Here is a 27,799-nt window from a genome sequence, read left to right as displayed (position 1 = left end):
CACTGGCTGGAACAAGAAATAGCTCAATGGGCTCACCAACAGGGATCAATCCCAAACCGAACGCGCATCAAGCGAGTGCTTTACCACTGGGCCACGTCTCACCCCTGATTTAAATAACATAAAAATGGCATAAATGGTCACATGACTAATACAGATCAAAACACATCACGTTACCTACTGAAAGAATGGTAATTTTGTTTTATGCTTTAGATTTTTAGAATAATAATGTCACATGACTTAGAGGTTCACCTTTGCCTAATAAATCAACTACAGGTAAAGTATAAATATATCATTTATCAAATTAATTAAATATCCCAAAATAAATTACCAGAATGAAAGATATTCACTGCAGACAAGTTACATGTACTTTGGTCAGTACTAGTTTATATTTTGAAACAGTTTCTCTATTATATTGCTACAGCTTTTATCTCGAAGCATGAGGGGTGTCAGATTATTTAGCTATTGGGGGGGCTAGACAATATTCACCATGCTACTGGTGTCAAGGATTTATGAGCTAATCCAAGGTCAAAGTCATTTTCTTATCCATGTTCTCCAAAATTCTTGGTGAAATGTTCAAATTTCTGAAGCTCTTCTTCACACACAGTTTTACGGTGAGTTTGAAGGGACTTGATGAAGTCTAGCAGTGAAACATCACGTGGTACAATCTGAAACAATAGAGTACAGTGTGAAACAATACAGTACAATATGAAATGAATAATAAACTGATAGAAGTTTAACAGTGAAACAATGGCGAACAATCCGAGACTTTCCGACAGGTGGCGCTCGTGCACTATACACCATTCCTTTTTCTAAATTTGTATTGTCGTAAAGCACCGATCGGTATATCCACTCTATTATTCCCGACCTAATTGTGAGCATGTATGTGACTGAAGCGTAGAACGGCTAAAAATTAAAGTAAATAATAAAAATCAACGAAATTCCACAGTTGATAGTAAAAAAAAAAATGGAAGAATAAAAAAGAACAAAATAATGTCCAGCTAAATCGTGGGTTTTCCCCAACCATGTAGGCTACTGCCTACCGTTCTTACAACTTTCTATCATATATCCACCATGCCAAAACCATTAAATGTGTACATATTTGACTGATAATACTTGAGTGTTTGCAATAAAAAAAACCGGTAACAGCATTTAATAAAGTTTTAATTTGTAAAACGCCACGCTCCATTCTTCGCTGTTTACTTCCGGGTTCTATTCAATGTTATTTGTTTACCATAGTTTGACACCCAGTAGCCAATGTATTTTTCATGCTGGGTTGTCGTTAAACATTCATTCATTGATTTACTATTCAATGTTTGTTATCGCGATTTAATATGAAGATATACGTGTTTAAAACCACAAATTATTCGTTTGCAAAGTAGAGTAAATTCAACCAAATTTGTCAACAATTATTTTTCATAAATTATTTCAATGAAAAAAACAAAACAAAAAACAACCAAACCCAACCCAACCCAACCCAACCCAACCCAAACAAAATCAAAAAAATAAATAAAATAAAATAAAATAAAATAAATTAAAAAATATATATTAAAAAATTGTTTATATGTATACATGTAATAAATTTTAAAAAATCAATAACATACATATATAATTACAGAAATAAATATTAAATTTTCAAATGATGAAAAATAAATAGGAAATTTAATATATTAAATATATAGTTTTTTTGTTCTTAATTATTTTTTTTCACATGTAAGTAGAAATATTCAAATGATGAAAAATAAATAGGAAATTTAATATATTAAATATATAGTTTTTTGGTTCTTAATTTTTTTTTTTCACATGTAAGTAGAAACAATAACAATACTTTTTCATACACCTTTACATGAAATTAGAAATGATAGTGGTATTGTTTTTCAATATTTATAATTTGTTAATGTAAATGACATAATCTCATAGGAATTCTGATTTCACTGAGCCTGTTTTAACATGAATCTATTTGACCTACCGGTATCTAAATTTTATACTTTTCAGTACTTATATTAAGAAAAGTCCAACGTAAATAATCTTTATCATGGTTCATACACTTATTTACCAAGAAAATTCATGACTTTCCATGATTTCCACTGATAATGAAATTAACAGCAATTGAAAACTGCTTTAGAAATTATACTATTTTTTCTCTCCAAAGGCTGCAAGAGTAATAAATTATAAATTAAAGAAACAAAATACTGCTATTTTACAAATGTGGATTTCTAAAACCAGATGTAGCAAGAAATAATTATGACTATATATACTGAACAAAATAAGAAACTTTCGCTAACTTTGCTTGGACATAACTTGATGAAAACAAACCGGGGGAATAATTGTTATATATGCATTTAAAGAGTGTTCCATGATGCATCGTTTGGTGCAAAAATCATGGCCATAGGTTAACAGAAACTGGGAGAAATTTTGACCAAGTGTGGTAGAGGTTAAAAAACAAAACACCCACTTAATAACGGGTATGACCACCTCTTGAATTGACCACTGCAGTGCATCGCAGGCGCATAGAATTGACTAAAGTGTTGATTTCTGCCTGTGGAATATTGTTCCATTCCTGAATGAGTGCTTGATGAAGTTCGTTGACGTTAGCGGGTGGGTTGGGATGACGCCTCAATCGTCTGTCCAGACTATCCAGACATGCTCGATAGGGTTGAGATCAGGACTTTTAGCGGGCCAGTCATCAATGAAATCAATGTTATTTGTCCTAAGAAAATTTACAGTGTCTCTAGCTGTATGAGAGGTGGTATTATCATGCTGAAAAATCGAGATGTTGGCGTTGTTATGGAAGAGAGGAATGACGTGATGAGCGAGAATGTCATCGCGGTAACGTTGAGCATTTGAATTGCCATCAATGACGACTAGTGGTGAACGATAACCATGGGCAATGGCTGCCCAGACCATGACACAACCCCCACCCCCGAAACGATCTCGTTCAAGAACACAACAGTCAGCATAGCATTCATTTCTCCTACGGTAGACGCGCACCCTGCCATTACCATGTTGTAAAGAAAATCTGGATTCATCCAAAAAAAAGAACGGTATTCCAGCGTCGCCGTATCCAACGAGTGTGTACACGTGCCCAATTAAGACGATTTAGACGATGACGTTGCGATAAAACGCATCCGACATAAGGACGTCGTGCATGTAAACCGTTCTCCCGCAGACGATTACGAACAGTTTGCCCACTGATTCGGTTATTATGAAGCCTAGGTGTGTTAGCAGCAGTAGCAGTGGCAGTTTGGAATCGATTGCGTAAATGCGTGTTCATGATATAGCGGTCTTGACCACGCGTTGTAACACGCGGACATCCACGACGTGGCAAGTCGTTGGTGCTTCCTGTCGTTCAAAATCTTACGCGAAGATTTCGTATCGCTCGACTAGAACTCCCAACATGCCTTGCAACGTCTTCTGTTGACATGCCAGCATCAAGCATGCCAATTGCCTGTTCGCAGAAATTATTGGGTATTCTTGGCATACCAAAATGCTACAATGTAAAAAACGTTAATGTTTTTACAAATTTTGAAGCGTTTTCGTTCACTTGACAACAATGTCAGTAAGACAAGTAAAACAAATTGACCGAATACTACACGGGACATGTCGAACCATGCATGCATGTGCAAATTGAATTTCACGTTGTCGACGATTAACAGTGCAAAAATAATCGATAAAATTCATGAATCCTGATAATACAGCTCACGGCTAATACTACCTATATAATTTCATTACACAATGAATTCTTTAACACAACAAATACTATATGTACAAATCGGAAGTTTCTTTTTTTGTTCAGTATATAAAAGTACACTTATGGTTTACAATTAACACTAATTACATTAATTCAAGAGATGCATTACATGCAGTATTCACACATGGCTTGTTTCATGTTCAATGTATGATGAGTTACTTGCTTAGCATGTACATGTATTTGATAAACTGTACATAAACAATACCTATCTGGTATATATATTTTCAGTCGAACAGTGTGGGTTTTTTCAATGTCATGCTAGAATTTATCACAATGTAGTCAACATACTACCCCAAAAAGTAAAAGTATTATAAACGGTTATAGGCTTAAACAGTCACTGGAGAATAAAATGTTGGGATTTTGCTACATTTGTCCAAAATAGTCCAGTTAGGCAATAATAAAAAAAAGACAAAGAATAAAGAGACCCCCCCACCCCCCATCACAGCATCCTTTGGTAGTGTTTTTGTCAGTAATTTCAGATATGCTTAGTATAAAAAGAAAATGCATCCTACATACATATTACAGCTTACAAAAGAGATACCCAACTAATAGGCCCCCTATAGATAGATTAACAAAGGAATAATCAAATGTAGAGTTTAACAAATGAAAAAAAGAAAATTTTATTCTGCCTTGTACCTAAAAAAAATTCTGGGAACATGACTAAAAAATATTAGGTAGGGCCAGTCTAAACTTTAAAAAAAAAAAAAAAAAAAAAAAAAAAAAATCTGTTTAACTTAAAAAAAAATTGGGAAAAATAATCAGGGTAAGCCTTTTTTTTTAGGTAGGGTCGGTTTCAATAAACAATTGTTTTTACACCTCAATGGGCACTCCACATCTCACTATTCTATTTATATTGTATGTATGCTATTTGCATGTCTCAAACTATTATTTTCTTCTTCTTCAAATTGTGTATTAGGGGCTGTGGAAGAGGTGAGGGCCGATAGGGCCATGGTCTCCTCTTTTTTCCTGTTACTGTTCTCAAAAGTCTGGAGATGTCATAGGGCCTATGTTAACATCTGATATTTAAACTTATTCTGGGTGAGCATGCCTCCAAACCCCCACCAACAGGTTCAGGCCCTCAAATACATGTATACACACTCTCTCTCTCTCTCTGTTTCTGTCTTTCTCTCTCTCTCACACACACCACAACCTTTTAACAAACAGCACACTATAAGTACCCCCACCCCACTTTCAAATACACTCCGCTGGCCCTGTACATAAAAAAAAAAAAAAAGTGTTGTTTTAAAAAAAAATATTGTTTTAGTCTTGGAAATTATTTATTAAAAATAAATAAATAAATTAAATAATCGACAACAAACATGATCAGTGCCATGGGGGGTAGGACGAACTCACCTAGACCCTCCCCCTTACCAAAAAGCAGTGAACAAAACACACAAATAAACAAATGTCCACATAGCATACATAAAAGGAAGAAAATATAATATTTCAACTAGATTTTATTCAAATAATATATAAACAATTAATTTTGTTTTAAATTCACACACCGAGAATGGATAGGTTTTTGGCAATGACATACAAACGCCTCGTTTTTCAGCGATTCACTGTTTGTTTTGTTTTTTGTTGTTGTTGTTGTATTTTGTCATATACTAGATCCGTTATGCAGTCCAGACATTCTTTGTGCAATATGCATCATCGTCTGAAAAAATATGACCACTTTTCCTGTTCGTACAGAGGTGGACAAGTAATTTTATACGACCAGTATCAAATCACACTACTGAACAGCTGTTTAAAGCGAGACGCTAGGATGTATAGTGACAACGCGACCTCTAAGGGGGAGATAATTTCTGGGTGTTCGCCATAGAGTACAATGTGAAATGAATGATAAACTGATAGAAGTTTAACAGTGAAACAATAGAGTACAATGTGAAATTAATGATAAACTGATAGAAGTTTAACAGTGAAACAATAGAGTACAATGTGAAATGAATGATAAACTGATAGAAGTTTAACAGTGAAACAATAGAGTACAATGTGAAATGAATGATAAACTGATAGAAGTTTAACAGTGAAATATCACGAGGTACAATCTGGATTTATTCAGAATTCTGGACTATTAATTGTACCTGTATGTACAGTGTAAACAGATATTCTGTTGTTTATACATAAATTTCACTATTCTCTGTTGAAAACTTAAGATATGGTTTCGGTTGATACTTTGTGTACATTTTTAATGGGGGCATCCATTTCAGTAACAATCACAATACCAGACAATATTAAAATTAGCTTGAAACAATTTTAACACACACACACATATAAGTAATGGTACCAGTGATTTTCTTCATTAATTAATAAAATTCGTTACTAACCACCAAGTCTACATCAATAAAAACATTTAGTCAAGCTATCTGCTATGATATAGGTTGATGGTCATGATTAAGGCACAAATCTGGATGTATTACATACCTATTTAATCTTACCATTATAGTAATAAAGACAATTCTGGCCATGAAATAAAAAAAAATTAATTATTGAACATATGTGTGATACAAAATCTCACATGCGTAGTGCATGTTCACCTGAATGATGTCATGTTCCTAGCCAGGACGTTCAGCATTTTGTCAATTCCATAAAATTCAACCAACTGTCCAGACAAAGTAAGTTGTGTTATTTAATTAAACTTTTATTAATCATAGTGGAGAAAGGTGGTATGTAATACAGAACCACATTACCAGTTGTTTTGCCAAACTGTTTATTGCACTTGTTTATAGTGCGCAAGATTTATACCATGGTCTCGTGGTATAATATTCTTTCAAACTATAAACTCATGCAATAAACAATGTGATATATGAACTGGTATGTGGTTCTCTCTATTACCTTATCAGGAGGAAGGTCCACCATGCTAGCATTGATGGCATCACTATGAGGACTGCACGGTATGAAATGGCCATCTGAAATATAGACACATGCATGAAGGAATGGACATTATCATCACAAAGAAGGAATGGTTAACAACATCCCAGCATATCTTCAAACAACTGACTATATGAGACACAGAGACAGAGTGAGAGTCTATGTGTAAAAAATAACAAAAAATGTTTAAAAAAACAAACTTTCACTTAAATTTCTCATAGATTTTTTAAATTTAAATTCACACTCAAAAATTACTTTTATCTCAACTAAAAAAAAATCTAATGCTTACTAATGACTTCTCTCTTGGTCTCCCTTAAAGAATTGTATTCTTGTAATTTTTATCTCATGTTTACATTTATGAATAGCATTTATACCTGTTGTATATTTACATGTATTTACATAAATGTAGCATTTATTTCACATAGAGGGGCAGGATTTAGCTCAGTTGGTTGAGTGCTCGCTTGAGGTGCTTGCGTCACAGGATCAAACCACCTCAGTGGATCTATTCAGCTGAATGGGTTTTTTTCTTGTTCCAACCAATGCACCACGGCTGGACAAAGGCTGTGGTATGTGCTTTCCTGCCTCTGGGAAAGTGCATATAAAAGATCCCTTGCTGCATTAGAAAAAATGTAGTGGGTTTCCTCTGATTACTACGAGTCAGAATTACCAAATGTTTGACACACAATAACCGATGATTAATTAATCAGTGTGCTCCAGTGGTGTTGTTAAACAAACCAAACTTCTTCTTATTTCACATAGAAAAAACATGATTACAAATGATTGAGCATTGTAAGGACAAAAGCAAATGAATTATGTATACTTCAAACTATGTTATTATACTGCTGTTAGTAATGCAAACTTGTGATTTAGTTATAGATTTATGTTTACATGCAAAACAGACGTCACAATGTTTGGTAAAATTGGTCTCTGGTGATTTAACATTGAAATATACATGCAAAATTCACATTTAATTTTCATTTGATGAATGACAGCCTAAGGACCGCTTTTCATTAACGCGATTCCATGTGCATTTTATTGTGTGATTTTCCACATTTTATTGTGTGATTTTCCACGCACAGAATTGTGATTTTCCATATCTGCGTTTTTGCAAGCAGATTACTACATGGGATTGTATACTAACTTTTACGTTGTCAGAGTGTATTTAAGGTGTATACTACCAAATCAAATCCCATTGATGACAATAGTAACATATGTGGCTAAAACTCCTACCTAAAGTGTATCAATCAACATAAACACCAAAAATATAAATACTACTCTACTCCTCACTCTTAAAGTGAATCAGAAAAAATTGGGGGTGAACTGTTCATTTCAGAGATAACGGGTAGCATCTATGACTACCCTAGTTCCGCACAAAATTTGAGTACTTTTTTTTACAGGTACCCCTCACATGTTCCAAGCACAAGGCTACTTGACACAGTGGTACTAAATGAAATAAAATTGCATACATTTTTGGTCCAGATGAAACTACTTTTTTTTTTACACCCAACACACTCACATTTATCACCAATGACAGGACTTGTGGTGTTCACTTCTCTATCAAACGTTCAGTGCACATTGAACTTTGACCCAGTTAGAAGTTATTTGGTTTAATACTACCTTTAAGCAGAAAGTAAATGCTTCACGTTATGAAGTCACCACGCTGAAAAATTTATCATCGATCACATTTTATTTCCGCAACCAAAATCATGTATATGGAAAAGGTCCTCTGTAAATGCTTATTGTATTGATAAACGCGTATTGTATTGATAATGCATAAAATCAAGTTACTGGAAAGCCGGCCTAGAGCCTGCATTAAGACCAGGTGTTTGAACCATGTCCTTACCTGGTAACTGAGTCCAGTGTTTAGTGGACTGAAGATCTCGCACAGGTTCCAGCAGAGCACCAAGGGTGAAGGTCGCGATGTCACTTCCTGAATATCCATCAGTTTGATCAGCCAGTTGATTCCAGTCATCATCAGTGAATTTCACCTGCGTTCCCCGGCAGTGCAGCTTCATCAGTTGAAGTCTCGATTCTCTTCAGAAAACCAAGGAAAGGAATGTTAGCTTAATGGCACCTCGGCACATTTTAAATTAATGGCAATAAAGTTGTTTGTTTTTATTTAACAACACCACTAGAGCTCATTGATTAATTAATCATCGGCTGTTGGATGTCAAATATTTGGTAATTCTGACTTGTAGTCATCAGAGAAAACCTGATACATTTTTCCAAATGCAGCAAGGGATCTTTTATATGCACTTTCCCACAGACAAGAAAGCACATACCAAGATTTTAGAGTACGTAATTTTACCCTCCTTACCCTCTGGCAGAGACCCTGCTGCTATCAGTATATCCCTTCATGTTATATGATAAACATTGTACTGTAAGTGAATAATATGGATACATAGAGTATATTACTACAACTGTAATAATAAATCATGTCATACGATAAACATTGTACTGTAAGTGAATAATATGGATACATAGAGTATATTACTACAACTGTAATAATAAATCATGTCATACGATAAACATTGTACTGTAAGTGAATAATATGGATACATAGAGTATATTACTACAACTGTAATAATAAATCATGTCATACGATAAACATTGTACTGTAAGTGAATAATATGGATACATAGAGTATATTACTACAACTGTAATAATAAATCATGGATACATGAAAACATGTAAGATTTTTTAATTATATACCTGTATGGGGTTATCACAAAAGTTGGTGAATTTTTACAAACTATAGAGAACATTATGTCAGCACCTGTCTGGCAAGGGGATGTAAATCCTCTTTTGAAATCTTCTCAGAAATGCCAAGTCCAATTCCCATGGACAGTTTGTCGCACACAACAAAAATATCTTATCAGCTGTCACAGAGGTGTCTGCCCCTTCCATCTGTTTGAGTAGTTCGGTCTTGATTCGTCTTGTGTGTTCCTCTTCGCGACTATTTCTCTTCCTGCAGATGCTGTCAATCTCGTCAATAAACACAACCTGAATATAAAAACTCTGCTATAACCCTGCAAACATATTGAATTCTGACAACCAGAAATGCTTGTGTTCACACTTTGTAAATATGAGAGCACTATTTAATATTTTGATTTTTTTTTAATGTAGGGTTTTGGGTGAAACAAACTTATAATAGGAGTGATACAAAGCTACATAATTGTAAAAAATACATACACTGTAAATAAGAAAATCTCAGTGAGCATAATTTTTCATACAAGACGCTAACATTTAAAGAGACTTACAACAGACTACCGACCTCGGTGGCGTCATGGTTAGGCCATCAGTCTACAGGCTGGTAGGTACTGGGTTCGGATCCCAGTCGAGGCATGGGATTTTTAATCCAGATGCCGACTCCAAACCCTGAGTGAGTGCTCCGCAAGGCTCAATGGGTAGGTGTAAACCACTTGCACCGACCAGTGATCCATAACTGGTTCAACAAAGGCCATGGTTTGTGCTATCCTGCCTGTGGGAAGCGCAAATAAAAGACCCCTTGCTGCCTGTCATAAAAGAGTAGCCTATGTGGTGACAGCGGGCGTCGTTAAATAAAACAAACTTTACTTTACTTTTACAATAGACTGCTCCAAAATACTTTTGGGAGACTGTTTTGTCTGTGATTAATTTAACACACAACAATGGTTTGGCCTATATGCTGAACATTGATTAAACCAAAAGTATAGCATTTGTTTATCAGCCCTCAATTTACAAGTTGAAGAAAATCAAAAATCAACTTGCCACAGATAGAAATCTATTAATAGATGGTAGACTTGAAAATTAACTGATGTTAAACAAAGTAAGTGAACCTTTTGTTAGGCTGTAAAATGTCTGATATTGAAAAGCACCAGTCTGAATGCAACCATGCTATTTTCCTGTTCACTTTGAAAAGGTTTGTCAGTAGAACTAACATTAACCAACCAATCAACACAACCAACATTATTCCATGTCCAGAATGGATGGATGGATGGACAGACAAATGGATGCAAGGATGGAGTGGATGGATGGATGGGTGGATGGATAGATGGGGGAATGAATTAATAAATCTTTAATGAAAATATATCAGCTATTGTGTGTGAAATAAAGGTAAATGAATGAAAACTAGATGATCAACAACCATACACAATGTCTAATACTATCAACAAAGTACAGCACGAGCAGTGGAGAAGAGTCACAATCTTGACAGCCCCACTAACACACACCAACATAAATACCCCAGTACCTTGATGCTACTGGACATTTCATTAAACTTGGACATAATTAACATTAATCATACAATCACATTCAAACTATTCATTAAATATTATTCACAAAAATGGATGTGATTCACTCATCCATTTCTACAATTCAATTATTAATAATTCTTTGACCAAATGGCATTTCGACATGATGGAAGTGAACCATACTCACTGATCTACCGGGCTCATTCGTGGCTTGTAAGAACAGTTCTTTTATCAACCTTGAAAAAGAGAATGTATACAGGATTAAATATCATACACAATATTTAATAACAACGTACATGTACAAGAATACTAATGACCAGCCTTGACGAAGTAAGAAGGAAGAAATGTTTTATTTAATGATACACATTTAAATTACGGTTATATGGCATCGGAGATAGATAATGAGAAGAAACCCTGCCTCACAGATAATTAGAAGGAAAGAAATGTTTTATTTAACGACGCACTCAACACATTTTATTTACGGTTATATGGCGTCAGACATATGGTTAAGGACCACACAGATATTGAGGGAAGCAACCTGCTGTCGTCACTTCATGGGCTACTCTTTTCGATTAGCAGCAAGGGATCTTTTATATGCACCATCCCACAGACAAGATAGTACATACCACGACCTTTGCTACACCAGTTGTGGTGCACTGGCCGGAATGAGAAATAGCCCAATGGGCCCACCGACGGGGATCAATCCAACGAGTGCTTTACCACTGGGCTACATCTCCCCCCACCCCCCCGATAATTGGAGAAGAAAACCCTGCTGCCACGCAATGGGCTACTTTTTCCGATTAGCAGCAAGGAATCTTTTATTTGCAGCATCCCAAAGATATGCTAGTACATACCACAGCCTTTGTTATATCAGTTGTGGAGCAGGTGAGTGCTTTACACCCAGGCTATATCCCATCCTAGCTTTGATGGAAAAAAAAATAAAAATAAATTAAAAGTTTGTTTTGTTTAACAACACCACTAGTGCACATTGATTAATTAATCATCGGCTATTGGATGTCAAAAATGTCTTAATTCTCAGTTGTAGTCTTCAGAGGAAACCTGCTACATTTTTCCTTATGCAGCAAGGAATCTTTTATATGCACTTTTCCACAGACAGGAAAACACATACCATGGTCTTTGACCACTTGTGGTGCACTGGTTGGGACGAGAGAAAAAAAAAATCATCAGATGAATGGATTCACGAGGTGGTTCGATCCTGCAACGCAAGCATCTCAAGCGAGCACTCAGCCGACTGAGCTAACTCCCACCCCTTGTAATCAACTGAAGGCTAGGACATGTAAATAGGATCTACTTTTCACTTTCTCCAACCCAGCTGGACACGAGATCGGCACTGGACACGCTGTAGAAAGTTGAGTTGATCTCCGATGCGACAGCTTGTGCTAGTCGAGATTTCCCCGTTCCAGGTGGACCATAGAGAAGAATGCGTTTCCATGGTTTCCTCCCACCTGCAAAAAAACAATTCCATGCTTAAAGGGCTTTGTAAATATACAAAAATCCAATAATAAAAAAAAAATTGATGTTGGTGGGTGGGTGAATGATCCATTTGGAATTTTAAACAAAAAAAGGAATTTGTTTTGGATTTTTTTTTAATGCTTTTGCAGTGGAGTTAATTACAAGTCAATTTTACATTTTTTTTTTGGAATTTCTGTTGACATTGCTGTTTAGTAAGTCTAACAAAATAATTAATATATTAAACATAATAATACCAATGATGAATGAGCTTTGCCAGTGCTACTCAAAGTAAACCAAGACAGTATACAGGGATGTGATAGGCATTTAAAAATAAAAGCTGAACTGACTTTAAAAAGCTGAAACCTCCCTACCATGCCTATATCCAATAGCCGATGATTAATAAATCAATGTGCTCTAGTAGTGTCGTTAAACAAAACAAATAAACAATTATCATTGAGGTGGATAGGGTGGCTAGAAGTGTAGATGGATGTACAGGTTTTTATTTTGTGGTTGATAGGTGAGTATTTCATTTCAAATTATTTTTGTGCTTATATCTAATTAACGCTCAAGCATGATGTCCTGGGTACACACCTCATCAACTATCTGTACCATCTGTCCAGGACAGTGTGTTAGTTGTTAATTGTTAGTAGTTAGTAAGAGAGAAGAGGTTGTAGTGGTCTTACACCTATCCATTGAGTCGTTAAAACTCACTCTGGGTGGGAGCCGATACCGGGATGCGAACCCGTTACCTACCAGCCTTATGTCCAATGGCTTAACCACGACACCACTGCGGCCGGTTATAGGTTTTTATTTTGTGGTTGCTGGGTGTGTAAACCAACTGTCTGCTGTCCCGTCCCTGTGACCCGTTCTGTGAAGAGGAAAGGAAGGAAGGAAGGAAATGTTTTATTTAACGATGCACTCAACACATTTTATTTATGGCTATATGGCGTCAGACATATGGTTAAGGATCACACAGAGATTGATAGAGGAAACCTGCTGTCGCCACTTCATGGGCTACTCTTTCCGATTAACAGCAAGGGATCTTTTATATGCACCACCCCACAGAGCATTGGCTGGAACGAGAAATTTCCCAATGGTACCGCCAGTGGGGATCGATCCTAGACCGACCATGCATCAAGCGGAACACTTTACCATTGGGCTACATCCCGCCCACTCACCAGTGAAGAGCTGCGGGAAGTGAAGCGGCATGACGATGGCTTCAGTCAGGGCTTGTTTGGCATCCGTCAGACCGGCAACGTCGCTGAAGCGGATACTTCCTGCACGCACGATCGTTTCCTCTATCGCAGACTGTCGGCTTCTCTTCTGCAGATCCTCGCTGCTTTGTGCCATAGCAGATTCTGAAAAAAGACAGTCTGAAAGATACAGCTGTTTACCTGTAAATTAAACTTGTCAACAAAAACAAAACTGTCATTTGTCATCGATGAAATAGTTTCTCACATGTTTAATGGAAGCTGAGCAAATTCCAGCTACAGTTGTGCATCTGAAATAGAGTTGTTGTGCTATGGTGGGGAGATGGAGAAGATGATGAATATGGAGATTAGTATGGATATGGAGATAGGAGTGATTGAGAAGATGAATATGGAGATTAGTATGGATATTAAAATTTTGGGGTATGGCGCTATGTGACTGAACAAAACCACAGTCAACTGGGTTAGGTCTAGGGTTAGGGTTAAGAAAATCATACTGTAATGATAAAACAGTCATTAATTTTGTCAAAAGGTTAACTTTGGGTATGGCGCCATACCTGTTTTACCCTCTGGCAGAAACCGTAATATAGAGATAGAAGTCAGGATGATTATGAAGATTAGTATGGTGGTGGAGATGGGAGTGAGATGAAGAAGAGAATGAATCTGGAGATTAGTATGGAGATGGAGATGGGAGTGAGATGAAGAAGAGAATGAACATGGAGATTAGTATGGACATGGGGAAAAGAATGAATATGGAGATTAGTATGGTGATGGAGATGGGAGTGAAATGAAGAAGAGAATGAACATGGAGATTAGTATGGAGATGGGGAAAAGAATGAATATGGAGATTAGTATGGAGATGGGAGTGAGACAAAGAAGAGGATGAATATGGAGATTAGTGTGGAGATAGAGATGGGAGTGAGATGGAGAAGACGATTAACATGGGGATTAGTGTGGAGATAGGGATGGGAGTGAGATGGAGAAGAGGATGAATATGGAGATTAGTATGGAGATGGGAGTGAGACAAAGAAGAGGATGAATATGGAGATTAGTGTGGAGATAGAGATGGGAGTGAGATGGAGAAGACGATTAATATGGGGATTAGTGTGGAGATAGGGATGGGAGTGAGATGGAGAAGAGGATGAATATGGAGATTAGTATGGAGATGGGAGTAAGATGGAGAAGATGAATATGGAGAAGATTATTAATATGGAGATTAGTATGGATATGGAGATGATATTGGGATGTAGATGAAAAAATGCCAAGGATATTCTCAAATCTTTACTGAATATATTATATAGAGAATATTACATTAGTGACCATTGGATGGCATGGCTGTGGCGACCAGGTCAACACCATGGGGTAACCAATCACAAGTCTCAAAGCTGATCTCCAACATACATTTGAGAAGACAAATTATGTAAACAACAAGTGAATTCTAACATTGGTGTGTAAGAAGTGATTATTATTCATAATCATCAATTTTTTTATTTTACAATCATTGCTTACCAGGTGCAGACAGCTTTGGCTGTTGTGTATCAGTGCCCACATGATGGTCTGCATTCAGCTGTCCTATCTTCTTGAGAAGAACATCGTAGTGACTGCACAGACTTGCCTCCAAGTTACACAGTGCCTCCTACCAAAAAAACCAATCTTAACATCTAACTACACCTTGTAAAACTGTAAATCTTTTTGTCATTAATTCCAGTTTCACTTGATGTAAAAAGAAAAGAAAAAGTGTTTTGAAAACAGCAAAGATGTTCAATTTTTATGTGCAGTTTGAAAAACAATGAAACCCTATTAAAAATCCCTCGCGATACCATGTGTGATTGTAGTAATTTCTTTCCATTTTACAAAACAGCATCAAAAGTTGCACCTGACAAACAGGGATCGAAATGAGTTGAGAACGGTTATTCAGGTTGCCAGGAGGTTACCACACATCAAGAAAGTCGAGAATAGTACAAAACTACATGTAAATTTTGATCAAATTAGTCTTATTTAGATACATATGTTTGAGCACAATGAGAACAGTCGTATGATTAATAAAGTATTATATGTCTGTCTGAGCTCCGTTCCATGAAACGATCTTAGCACTAAGATCACCTTAGTGCATAAGGTAGCTATGCACTTAAGGTGATATTAGGGCTAAGATCGGTTTATGGAACAGGGCCCAGGTCAGGTCAAAGGGATTATCGTGCACATTCAGAGCAAGCATGCCCCGTGCTTATAAACCTTAAAGCCTAGACTTTAATAAAGTCCAGACTTTAACGTCATGGCAACGCTATTCAAATAGCATTACGTTCAAGTCTGGACTTTATTAAAGTCTAGACTTTAAGTTTTATAAGCACGGGCCCTGTTGTAGCGCACGCCTGTCGTGGGCACAGGTGTTGACTTATGCCGGCTTCTTCACTCAGAACAGGAAAGCAAGTGTTGTCAGTGTTTGTTCAAATATTTTATAGTAATAACGGAAATATAAATGTGTGGTCCATATATTGGATCTATATTGTCCGTCCCATCCTCTTACAAATATGTTTTTTGTAAATAATTTCAGTTTGGTTTGACGTAAGAAGAAAAGTAAAAGTGAAAAGCTATAGAAAGTTAATTTAATAAATTTTGCAAATTGAAGCTGAATTTTCCAAAACCTTTGTTTTGCTTCTTTTTTTTAATTAGCATAATTTTTATGAATGTTTGTTTATTATTTAAGTTGACAAAACAGATTTTTACAGAATGTATCAAATTCACAAAATATCTTTTTTGCAACCTAAAGATTGATGAGTACATGTAGGATAAATAATATAGCCCGAGATTAAAGGCATACTGTCACGGATTTAAGGAACTTATTTCTCTAAAAATGGATAATAAATAGAAATTACATTAATTGTTGGAAACCAAATCTAGCTATCGCATCACCTTAACTGAACCATGATGGAGTGAAATCCATGTCGTCCCTCTCGGCAATTTTAGTTTTTTAATTATGGACCATTGCCATAATTCAATTATTTTTAACAAAATGTCATTAGTAAAATGGAATCATTTTTACAAAATGTCATTAGTAAATGGAGTATGGTGGTTATGAAGATGGTTGAATAAAGTACATTTAGAGACAAATCAAATTATTTTTGTTAAGGTAATTATTTGTTAGACCATTAAATAGGTCAGTGGGCTGTGACAATATGCCTTTAAAACTAAATTAATAGTAGTGTTGTCAACATGAGAAAAGAAAGTCATCTTTGTAAAATTGCTTACCATGCTATAGCTTCTGTATAAAGGCATCAGCCAACAGGAATTTGTGCATGAAAAAAGAAAAAAGAAGAAAAAAAGAGTTAAATTATCATGAAGTAACCGAAAGACGTAACCTACCTTCAAAAGCTCAACTTGGTACCTTGCACACGTTTTTGATGTCTGCGATTGTTTTTGTTGATAGACTAAAACTGAAGTTATTGACAATAAAACAATATTATTCATATGATTTCTGACAGGTAAGCTATTACACTGTGTTTGTATAACTGGTGAATAGATGCTGTTTCACTAATTCATTTTATTGGACTAAAAAATTAATTTGTCAAAAGAAAATTGGATGTAAACTAGGGGTGCAACGATACGGTCAAAACCGTATTGCGATATAAGAAACCGTATTGCAATATGTATTGCAATATAGTTGATATTATTTAAATTTAATATTTATGGGTTGGGTCTTTTTTTTAATGAAAACAGAAGGCATAACTTTTTAATGATTTTTATTAGTTTCAGCTGTCAGGCTAAATGTTTTAGGCCATATTTTTATTTTTTAACACAATACTTGTCTACTAGAACACCGGTGTGACGGTGTCAAACTATTTATAAATTGTCACATTCGGAAATCCTTACTATCGGGCTTTTCCGTTGCTGCTCGCTTAACACGGAAATGTACGTATTGAGTCGCTATGTTTCGCGCAGATCGACCAAACCAGAGCCGAGGTTATTAGCCGAGGTATTTTGAACGATCGGATCGGCTGAAGTATTCCGAGTTCAGTGAAAAACAGCGAAGTGTGATTCTCACTTGTTGGTTTATTTCTTTGAAGATGATAGCCGTAGCCGTATTCCAACGTAAATGGACAATGAATGATAACGTGTAAGTAACAAAACATTTATTTGTAATTATCGTTAACTGGTTATTTTCAATGGACATTAAACACGTTTTGTTTAGAAGTCAGAACCAAGTATAACCGACCTATCACTTCGTATGCCAACAAGTAAGCCGACTACGCTTAACGTGATAGTTACAATTCCTGTCACCACCAATTAATAAAATGATGTGGTTTTTGTTTGTTTATTTGCCTATTTCAAGTCAAATAAAATACAAGGAAAAAAAATAGCGTATAAAAATCGCGATACGCAAAACTGTACCGCGGTTCGTATCGAGCTGATCAATTATCGCGGTATACCGGTATACCGGTTTATCGTTGCAGCACTAATGTAAACAAACAAAATCTATTTTCAAAAAACAGAGACCATTTTGGCTATATCTTATATTAAAAACTACCAAATTTCAATTTCAATTACTGATATATTTATCTGATTATTTTTAATAAATATGAAATTTTATTCATTTTTAATAAAAATAATTTTTTTAATAATATAGGTCGATCAGTTATTTAAAATAAAATATAAAATAACAAAGACCATATCTATAATTAAAAGAAGTTACATGTAATTTTTATATTATTTTCCTTATTCAACAGATACTATACTACATGTATGTAATTTGTAAACATCCAACTTGTTCAATGCACCATTCTCAGTCACATGATGAAAACACGAATATTTTTGTCTATAGTCCATGTATTAATATTATTTCTTATAGAGTCCAGTCTCAATCTCTAATGACATCATACGCATACAAGTTGTATGGCACTGTCATGACACAGTGTCTCAGACTCTATCTGAGTCTTGAGTCTAGACTCTAAAAGTTTTACAAGCACCAGCCTGACCAGGCCAGGTCACCAATGCCATACAATTCAATGAAAAAAAAGCACCTTCGAATTTATCACTGAAATTGACTTGTCTGTGACGCACAAGGGCTAGGGCCATACCTAGCTTTTAGTTAGAAAAGGCGTTTAAATTTATTTTAAAACTGTTTTCTGATGATATGTAAGAAATAGAATACGACATTTGTGTCCGTTAAATACCATTTATCTTACAACTCGTTAAAAACGTATCGAATGTGTGTAAAAAAATATAGCATGCATCAGCAGTAAATATTGTTAACTATGTAACCTGTTTTGGTGAGTGATAATTTAGTGGTATAGCTTACAGCAAAAAACTTTCCCACACAAAATGTTCAGTGTTTTATCAAAACATGTATGATGTTCAGCAAAACATGCACTTATAATAATTTATAAAAACTATTTCAAATATTTTAAAGCAAATTACAAAACGGAGTCGTCGAGAACCAATGTTAACAGACATTTTAGCAAAATGAATATAACAATTATGATGTCTTTCAATTATGTTATAAGTTGAGCAAAGGAATGGTTATAATGATGAAATTGTTTGGTTAAAAAGTATAAGCTGCATTCTAAGCATTAATAAATATATAAACAGATATCCAGAAAGATATTTATGTTAAAACATACAAGGACCATACATTTTTGGCAAGTATCTGTAAAGATGCTGTGACAATCATGTGAATTCAATAACCAGATACCAGTACAGCTAAGAACAGACAGAAATAGTTTTTAAAATTTAAGTTTTCTTCCAAATTACAGTCTTTGAAAATCATAGAAAAAAGGTATTAAGAAATGTGCCGTGTTTATGAGTGGGTAAAATTCAATCTTGCTTTCTTTGCTAGTTTTAACTTTATTTTTAGGAACATTTCTGTGAATATGACAAACATTTGTTTACTTTCCCCGTGCAAAAGTCAAATTCGTAAAAAAATATTCAAATGTTTGTACTGTTGTGCACAAACGACGCAACCACCGAAACTATATAAAAAAAAAAAAAAAAAATCTTGGTAGCTAAGGTTTATTTTCCGTTTTATTATGATAATGAGCAAAACATCACATTTTCCGTTAAGGTGCCGAAAACTGGTTACAAGATGATAAATATTTGCATAATAAAGTGTAATAAAATAATAGAAGGAAATGTTTTATTTAAAAACACACTCAATACATTTTATTTACAGTTATATGCCGTCAAACATATGGTTAAGGACCATAGCCTACAGATGAGTGGAAACCTCTTTTCAATTAGCAACAAGGGATCTTTTATATGCACCATCCCACACAGGGTAGTACATACCATGGCCTTTGATATACCAGTCATGGTGCACTGGCTAAAACGAGAAATAAGGGACCACCGACGGGGATCGATTCCAGACTGACCGCGCATAGAGTATTATAATCATTATTCATAACATAGTTTCTTGTTTTTAATTGTTTGTCAGTTTTGTGTGAATAATGAGCTAGTCACCTCCAGCCCTCCCTCCCCCTACTTATCAATATCAATAATAGGAGGGCTGGAGGTGACTCGAGCTAATGAATAATGTGCAGAAGGAAAAAAGAAAACTAATTTAAATCAATATTTTATTAAAATATTTTAAGTCATCCATCGAGCCTCGAGGCTGACTCCACTATCCACATACTGTGACATAGCCAATGTCTGGTTTAGAACAACCAAGTCATAATTCTTAGTTACTAAACCGCTTTAATCATGGGATTAAATAGTGAAATTAATATTTTAGGTTTATTTTGTTGAACAATGTAACCTGTATATAATTCAAGCTCTTCAATATCCATAGTAACGTCCCTCATCAGTTGCAGAAAAATCGTCTGCTATCTACGCCAAGGAACGTAACTCTAAATTCCGGAGCCGGTGTAGTTTGGTAATTTGATCCCCATAGAATACTGACCGGGGATACAAAATAATAATAATAAAAAAAAAAAAATAATAATAATAATAACAAAAATAATAATAATAATAATAAAAAATAATAATAATAAAAATAAAAATAGTAAAATTGAACAGTCGGTGCGCACGTTTTAGGAGTGAGGGGAGGGACGGGTATCTATTATATTCTATTACACACACACACACACACACACACACACACACACACACACACACACACACACACACACACACCATGTAAAATAAAATAAAATAAATTAAAAAATTAAAATTAAAATTAAAATTAAAATTAAAATTAAAAGTTAATTAATTAATTAATTTTTAAAAAATTTAACGGAGAATATTCACCGTCAATTGTCCTGCACAGAAAAAGAACCTTTAATAGTAGGGACTATTTAAGTTTGAACGTCTTTGGGGACAGTTTTCTACACTTCATAATATCCAAGGAAATTATTGTTCATAATTAAAGCCGCACACCCTAGTTCTATCCAGCGAAAATAAAATATAATTTGGTTAATCTACAAACCTGTAACACACTTAGATCACGTTTTTATCAAATGGAGTGAAAAAGCAGGTTTTATATCGATAAATACCATGGGAATCCCCATGTCCCAATTGCTTGAAATAATTTTGAAAGTTTGTATTCTGATGTCACCGGTAGATGTCGCTCGAAGCACAACAATGCCTACGTCACGACAAATTTCACAGACTTGGGGTGCGTTCTTTTCACCTCTCCTGGACATGTTCCAACTGTTCTGTCCTGGTTGTATCCCCTCTCCAGATATCGTAGGACTTAGCAAAATTATTGGTTTTAAGGGTTTGTAACGTTTTGTATTGAGATACTTACTTGTCTGAACTTTATTGTTACTGAAAATGTTCACGAACTGTGAAGAAAAATCTCACAAATGAACAACAACAAATCGGATGTTGATTGCGCGAACCGTGCACGAGAAAACAAACCGAACCAAAATGATAACGGTCACGTGGTATACTCACCGACCAGTGATCCATAACTGGTTCAACAAAGGCCGTGGTTTGTGCTATCCTGTCTGTGTGAAGCGCAAATAAAAGATCCCTTGCTGCTAATCGGAAAGAGTAGCCCATGAAGTGGCGACAGCGGGTTTCCTCTCAAAATCTGTATGGTCCTTCAAGGTCCACATTTTATTTACGGTTATATGGCGTCAGACATATGATTATATGTCTGACGCCATATAACCGTAAATAAAATGTGTTGAGTGCGTCGTTAAATAAAACATTTCTTCTTCTAAACATGATTCGAAATGGTAGTGAGTTTAATATCCTATTTATTACCCATAATCGATCTTAATTTATGTCACTCAACTTGTTTGGCAGACGTATCACGTTGATATGTACCAAGATATTGTTAACCATATGTGTAGTACACATGTGTATATGTTTTTAGGCCTACTAGTCTAACCCGACATACATTTATACATACTTGCCAGTGCCAGTTTTATCCGCAGATTCACGAATGTACGTTAAGACTAGTAGATGAACCATGTGGTGTGTTGGCCGCACGTGTATCTTCGTTATGGGTTATTTGCAAGAGCTTTCACGGTGTGGACATCTATTTACAGGAACTTCGTTTCTGAAAAAGCTAGCTGTCTGGAACTTTCGTTTTAATTTATTTACACTGGGGTTTTGTTGTTGTTGTTGTTTTTATTGGGTTTTTTTTATTGCAAACATATTTTATTGTACAAGGAACAAAATAATTGGGCACAAGTTTGACAACTTACGAGGCCCTCTTCTATATTCATACAATATATACGGCGACCTATATTACATAGCTGTAAATATAAACTACATGTATACATTCAAGAATAACCAGTGGAAGGAAATGAATTATATACAAAAGACTGTGAAGGAAAACAAAACAAAAAACAAAACAAAAAAATTATGCAAAATATTACACAAATAGTAGGCCTACACCACGTGCAGTTAAACTCGCTAGATCACATTTACAAATAATCGTTATTTACACTATTCTGATCGGAATTCAATTTATTTCACTCCGTTAAAAATATTTTCGATCAAAATATTACTGTACATGGAATACTGATTTCGCCAAAGTAAATATTTAACCTAACCATCCATACATGTATGTAAATAAACATTGCTTTTGTTAAATGAATTCCTGAACATGGGCCCACTCATAAGGTACGAGCCAGGGGGGGGGGGCAACTGCGCTGGAGCAAAAACTCAAATTCGGGAAAAAATTATACAGATATTCGAGTAAAATCTGCTAACGCGATACTTTTTTAAACATGTATTTCCATCATTCTACTCTCAAAATTAGTTGTAATAAGTGATGTCGCGAGGGGGTGGCCACGGGGACAATGCCCCCCCCCCCCCCCCCTCCCCATTATACCTTTTGTTTTTTACTGTTATTAAATTTTATAAAATCATACATAGTGTGGGTTGCCACCACCACCCCCTCCCCATAAAATCCTGGTTACGCCAGTGGTTGTAATCCATGTACAAATGAAGGCCTAGTAGTTCGTTTGCAACCCTATATAGATGTTATCCAGATTCGTGCATTTTCCTTTAATTCGAACAACAGCCAGCCTGCACCCATTACAAAAATGGGAGCCCATAAATAAATAAATAAATAATCTGAATTCTTCCATCACCGCCGAGTCCGCCTCCGCCCACGCTCACGTCCACACTGCATGTCCGGGAAAGAATGTTTGCTTTGTTTAATGACACCACTAGAGCACATTGATTTATTTATCGTCGCCATTTGGATGTCAAATATTTGGTAATTTTGACATATACATGTAGTCTTACAGGCCCGTAGCCAGGATTTTGAGAGGGGTGGGGGTCGTTTAGGCTTGTGTCACACGAGGGCGCGAAGCGCCCGAGTTGCTTGAGGGGGGGGGGGGGCATATTGAAAAAAAGCCACCGGTAAGGGGGGGGGGAGTCTGGGGGGGGATATTGAAAAAAGCCACCGGTAAGGGGGGGGGGATATTGAAAAAAGCCACCGGTAAGGGGGGGGGTCGACCGACTCCCCGACCCCCCATTGGCTACGGGGGTTGGCTACATTTTTTCATTAGTAGCAAGGGATCTTTTATATGCACCATCCCACAGACAGGGTAGCACATACCATGACCTTTGATATATGCATTATGTTATCAACCAATGCCTATATACATATATATGTGTTTGCCCATGTCTTGTTGGTGGGGGAGGTGGGGGTCGTTTTTTTTTTTTAAACTGCAAAAAATTAAACATGTAATGTACTCACATCTACGTATACAACTTTGTTTTTACAGTCCACATTGTTTCGAATATCCATATTATGTTTGTGTTTAAACAGATACTGGGGAAGTGTAACGCTCGAGTCAGGAACGTGCATACAAGAAATATAACTTTAATTACAAAGGCGCAACTTCGTTCCTTAAGTACTCGTCAAACGTTTACTTCCGGCCCACATTTCCGTTTCTATAAAGACCTATAGATCCCCTGAATTGACTTTCTTTCTCATTTCCCCCTCAGCGTACCTATACTAAATGATGACTTTTGATAACTATACAAAAGCTATTTGTTGCCATAAGAGTCGAATGCATTAGTTGCATAGTTACTAAACGACATCACAAGTTGGTGCCAATAGAATTAAGAAGCAGACGTGAAATGACTTTATTTGGGAGTCCATTTTCTGCGTGGGCCTACACTGTAAAAACCGTAACGTCACTGATCCAAATGTTTGAGTTATGTACCTTTATGGTTTTTCATAAAATATATCCGGAGCAACTATCTAGAAACAACAAGACAACCAGAACACTTGTACATTGAAATTGTCAAAATTAATAAATTAAGAATAAAGTTGTAAATAATATGTAATTTAATCGTGATAGCCAAAAACTGTTTACTCTACCTAATAACTAGGACCAGAGCCTTTAAGGGTTATTTTGTTTTAATTTTTATCAGTTCTGGTTGAAAATGTGTTAGAAAGCAATAAAACAAAAGCAATATAACAAATATATCAGGTTTGTGGTGGCGACATCTTCTCACACTATTAAATAAGTGTTTGTGGAGGAAAATGTTCATTCCCGATTGTCACTAGCATTTCATGGATTGGACAACATATCAACGTGTCTATATCCAATTAAGGTTCAAGCCTGTCTTTCCTGGGGCACAATCTCCGACTTCGCCAGTGACTGGATCCGGGACAGAAGGAGTGCGTGGGCAGAGTTGGAAATGGGCAGAATTTTGTAAACAGCAATTAGTGAAAAAGTCCATGAAGATGACACATTCTAAAGACAAGTTCAAGTGCTTCATTGCATTAGATTTTACAACTTTATCAGCTTTATAACTACAGATACAAACAGAACAGCTGAGAGCCATTCGAAGACTGTTGGAAGTAGAACAATAGATGGTCTGCTGGTTCTTAAAACGTCATTTCAATCCAACGGCATGTCCACTTAGTACGGCGTTACTCTAACATACACCTTTGTTACCAGCACTTACACATGCCGTTTCTTCCTCTACAAAAAGCGAGAAGAGAGTGACAATCATGAGACAAACATACCTGGATTTGCACCTGCACGGCTGAACTTCAGAATGCATATAACAAAACTGTAAGTATTTTTTCCTTCGATGTTTAAGGATAACATAACAAAATCATCATTAAATGTTTTCGTCAGTGGGGCCATTGGGCGACTTCTCGTTCTAGTCAGTGCACCACGACTGGTATATCAAAGACCGTGGTATGTGCTATCCTGTTTGTGGGATGGTGCATATAAAAGAACCTTTGCTACTAATGGGGAAATGTAGCGGGTTTCCTCTTTATGACTGTGTCAACATGACCATATGTTTGACATCCAATAGCCGATGATTAATCAATCAATGTGCTCTAGTGGTGTCTTTAAAGGCATACTGTCACGGATTTAAGGCGTTATTTCTCTAAAAATTAATAATAAATAAAACTAACATTAATTGTTGGAAACTAAATCTAGCTATCTCATCATCTTAACGGAACCATGTCAACTCTCTCAGCAATTTTACTTTTTGAATTATGGACCATTGTCATAATTCAATTATTTTTACAAAATGAAAACAATGTAGCGGGTTTCCTCTCTAAGACTATATGTCAAAATTACCAAACGTTTGACATCTATTAGCTGATGATTAATAAATCAATGTGCTCTAGTTGTGTCGTTAAACAAAACAAACTTCTTCTTCCCAATGAGCCCACCGACGGGGATCGATCCCACACCGACCGCGCATCGAGCGAGAGCCTTACCACTGGGCTACGTCACGCCTCGTCACGAGAAGAACAAACAAGATAGTCCAATCTGCACTTAGACTGACCACTAGTCATAGTGCAGGCCTAACACTTAGACTGACCACTAGTCATAGTGAAGGCCTAACACTTAGACTGACCACTAGTCATAGTGCAGGCCTAACACTTAGACTGACCACTAGTCATAGTGAAGGCCTAACACTTAGACTGACCACTAGTCATAGTGCAGGCCTAACACTTAGACTGACCACTAGTCATAGTGCAGGCCTAACACTTAGACTGACCACTAGTCATAGTGAAGGCCTAATGGAAGTTATTGTATTCGGCGTTTTGTTGTTGAAACATCGTGCTAATGACTAAATCAGAAACAATACACGGGTACGTGCATTAATAGTGAATAGTATATAAATACGTGTAAATAAAAATTTGATAATCAAAGAGGAAAGCTGTATCCTGCCGCACACGTACGGCGCGACAGTGGCGTAGCCGGAGGGGGAGGGGGGGGGGGGCAGGGGGGCCATGCCCCCACCACTCAATCCACGGAAATGTTTACCTTTTCGCTTATTAATAACATTAAAAAGGTTCCTGTGTCATATCCCACTACACAGGTCCCCCCCCCCCCCCCCCCCCTACAAAATCCTGCCTACGCCACTGCGGCGCGGCATATAAATCTGTTGTGTCGAGTCGCACGTGTGCGGTTAGGATGCGGCGATTGAAATCAATGATTTCTAGAATAATCGCTCGCGTCGTTGCGCGTCCGGTTAAGTGCTTTACACACTGTACGCGAGCAATTGTTGGCGCGTATTTCGCGTTGACGCTAGCAATAAGTACATGCACACTGCTCGCGAAAAAAAAAAAAAAAATCGTGCGAATTTTCAGTTGTCAGTGTAAAATGACGACTGTCACAGTCGAAGTTGACCACGAGGATGATGATGAGGAAATGTTGCTATTGACATTATTGTTACGCCGTAGGCAGCAGCAACACCGTAAATATAGAATGTATTGGGTCCATCCCAGTCTAAGAACAAGTTCTGCATCGTTGTAGTTGCAGCTGCTTTTATCATAAAGCACTGGATGTTCTTGGATGGCTATTATCAGTTCTTCCTTTTTATTTTCTTTGGTTGACGGTGCCATTTTTTTTAACCACATGCTTCTTGACCGGGAACAGGAAATGACGTTGCAGGCGAATTGTTAACGCGTACGAAAAAAATAGGATTGATTCTATTTTTTAAATTCGCTCGCCTAAGTATTCGCTCGCTCTCCATTCGTACGCGTGCAGTGTGCATTCACAGTATAGTTTGTTTGTTCTATATTTTTCACTCGCTCGCCTGACTAATTCGCTCGCGAATTCGCGTATAGTGTGTAAAGGCCTTAAATATAAGCTGTATCCTAACCGGTTGCGAGCGACACGACACTATTTATATCCTAATCAAACTTTCAAACTTTATTTCGATTCACTCAGTTGCGAACATAACGACAGACTTCTTTTTAAAATTGTTATTGATCAACAGTTGAAACCGCCAAGTAAAAGCTGTTTGATTAGTTAAGGGACGGTCCATAAATATCGATGTGCTTCACAATCCGAACAATGTTCGGAAGGGGGGGGGGGGGGGGGGGGGGGGTAAAAACCATATTCGGATTGCTTTTCAGGTAAAACATCGGTCCATCGAAGGTCAATGTTTCGTACACATTATATCAATGTTTTTATGTTAGGATTAGGGGAGGGGGGGAGGGGGTCAAACCCAATCCTAACATTGTTAGGATTATGAAAACCATTGACATTTATGGACCGTCCCTTATATATGTTTGTCGTGTCGCGCGACAACAAAATTGAAACAATTCCTATCGGTATTGTGTTGTGCGCTCGAATATATCAATCTGTCGTGCCGTACGCGTGCAGTTAGGATGCAGCAATTGAAATCAATGGTTTCTAAAAAAATAAAATCACACGCGACCGGTTAGGATGCAGCTTTAGCCTAAACGGCCGCGAGCGATTGTTTTAGAAATCATTGATTTCCATTGACGCATCCTAACTGCACGCGTTTTTTGTTTTTTTTTTTTGTTAGGTTTTTTTTTTTTTTTTGTTTTTTTTTTGTTTTTTTTTTGTTTGTTTTTT

At 36.4% G+C, this 27,799-nt stretch overlaps 1 protein-coding gene across 1 annotated transcript; it reads right to left on the bottom strand.

The window, feature by feature from the left end:
* LOC121382224 (vacuolar protein sorting-associated protein 4B-like) lies at nucleotides 1-26,817 on the bottom strand. Its single transcript, XM_041511789.1, has 9 exons — nucleotides 26,710-26,817; nucleotides 15,042-15,168; nucleotides 13,503-13,682; nucleotides 12,164-12,317; nucleotides 11,039-11,087; nucleotides 9,396-9,622; nucleotides 8,463-8,653; nucleotides 6,584-6,657; nucleotides 1-665 (listed from the first exon to the last, which is right to left on the bottom strand). Exons 1-9 carry the CDS (start codon nucleotides 26,815-26,817, stop codon nucleotides 540-542), a joined length of 1,236 nt encoding a protein of 411 aa, XP_041367723.1. The 3' UTR covers nucleotides 1-539.
* Between the last annotated feature and the right edge of the window lie 982 nt (nucleotides 26,818-27,799).

Source organism: Gigantopelta aegis, chromosome 1, assembly GCF_016097555.1.
Source record: "Gigantopelta aegis isolate Gae_Host chromosome 1, Gae_host_genome, whole genome shotgun sequence".
Taxonomy (NCBI): domain Eukaryota; kingdom Metazoa; phylum Mollusca; class Gastropoda; order Neomphalida; family Peltospiridae; genus Gigantopelta; species Gigantopelta aegis.
The sequence above is the reverse complement of the archived record's forward strand: the minus strand, read 5'-3'. Positions and strand labels throughout refer to the sequence as shown.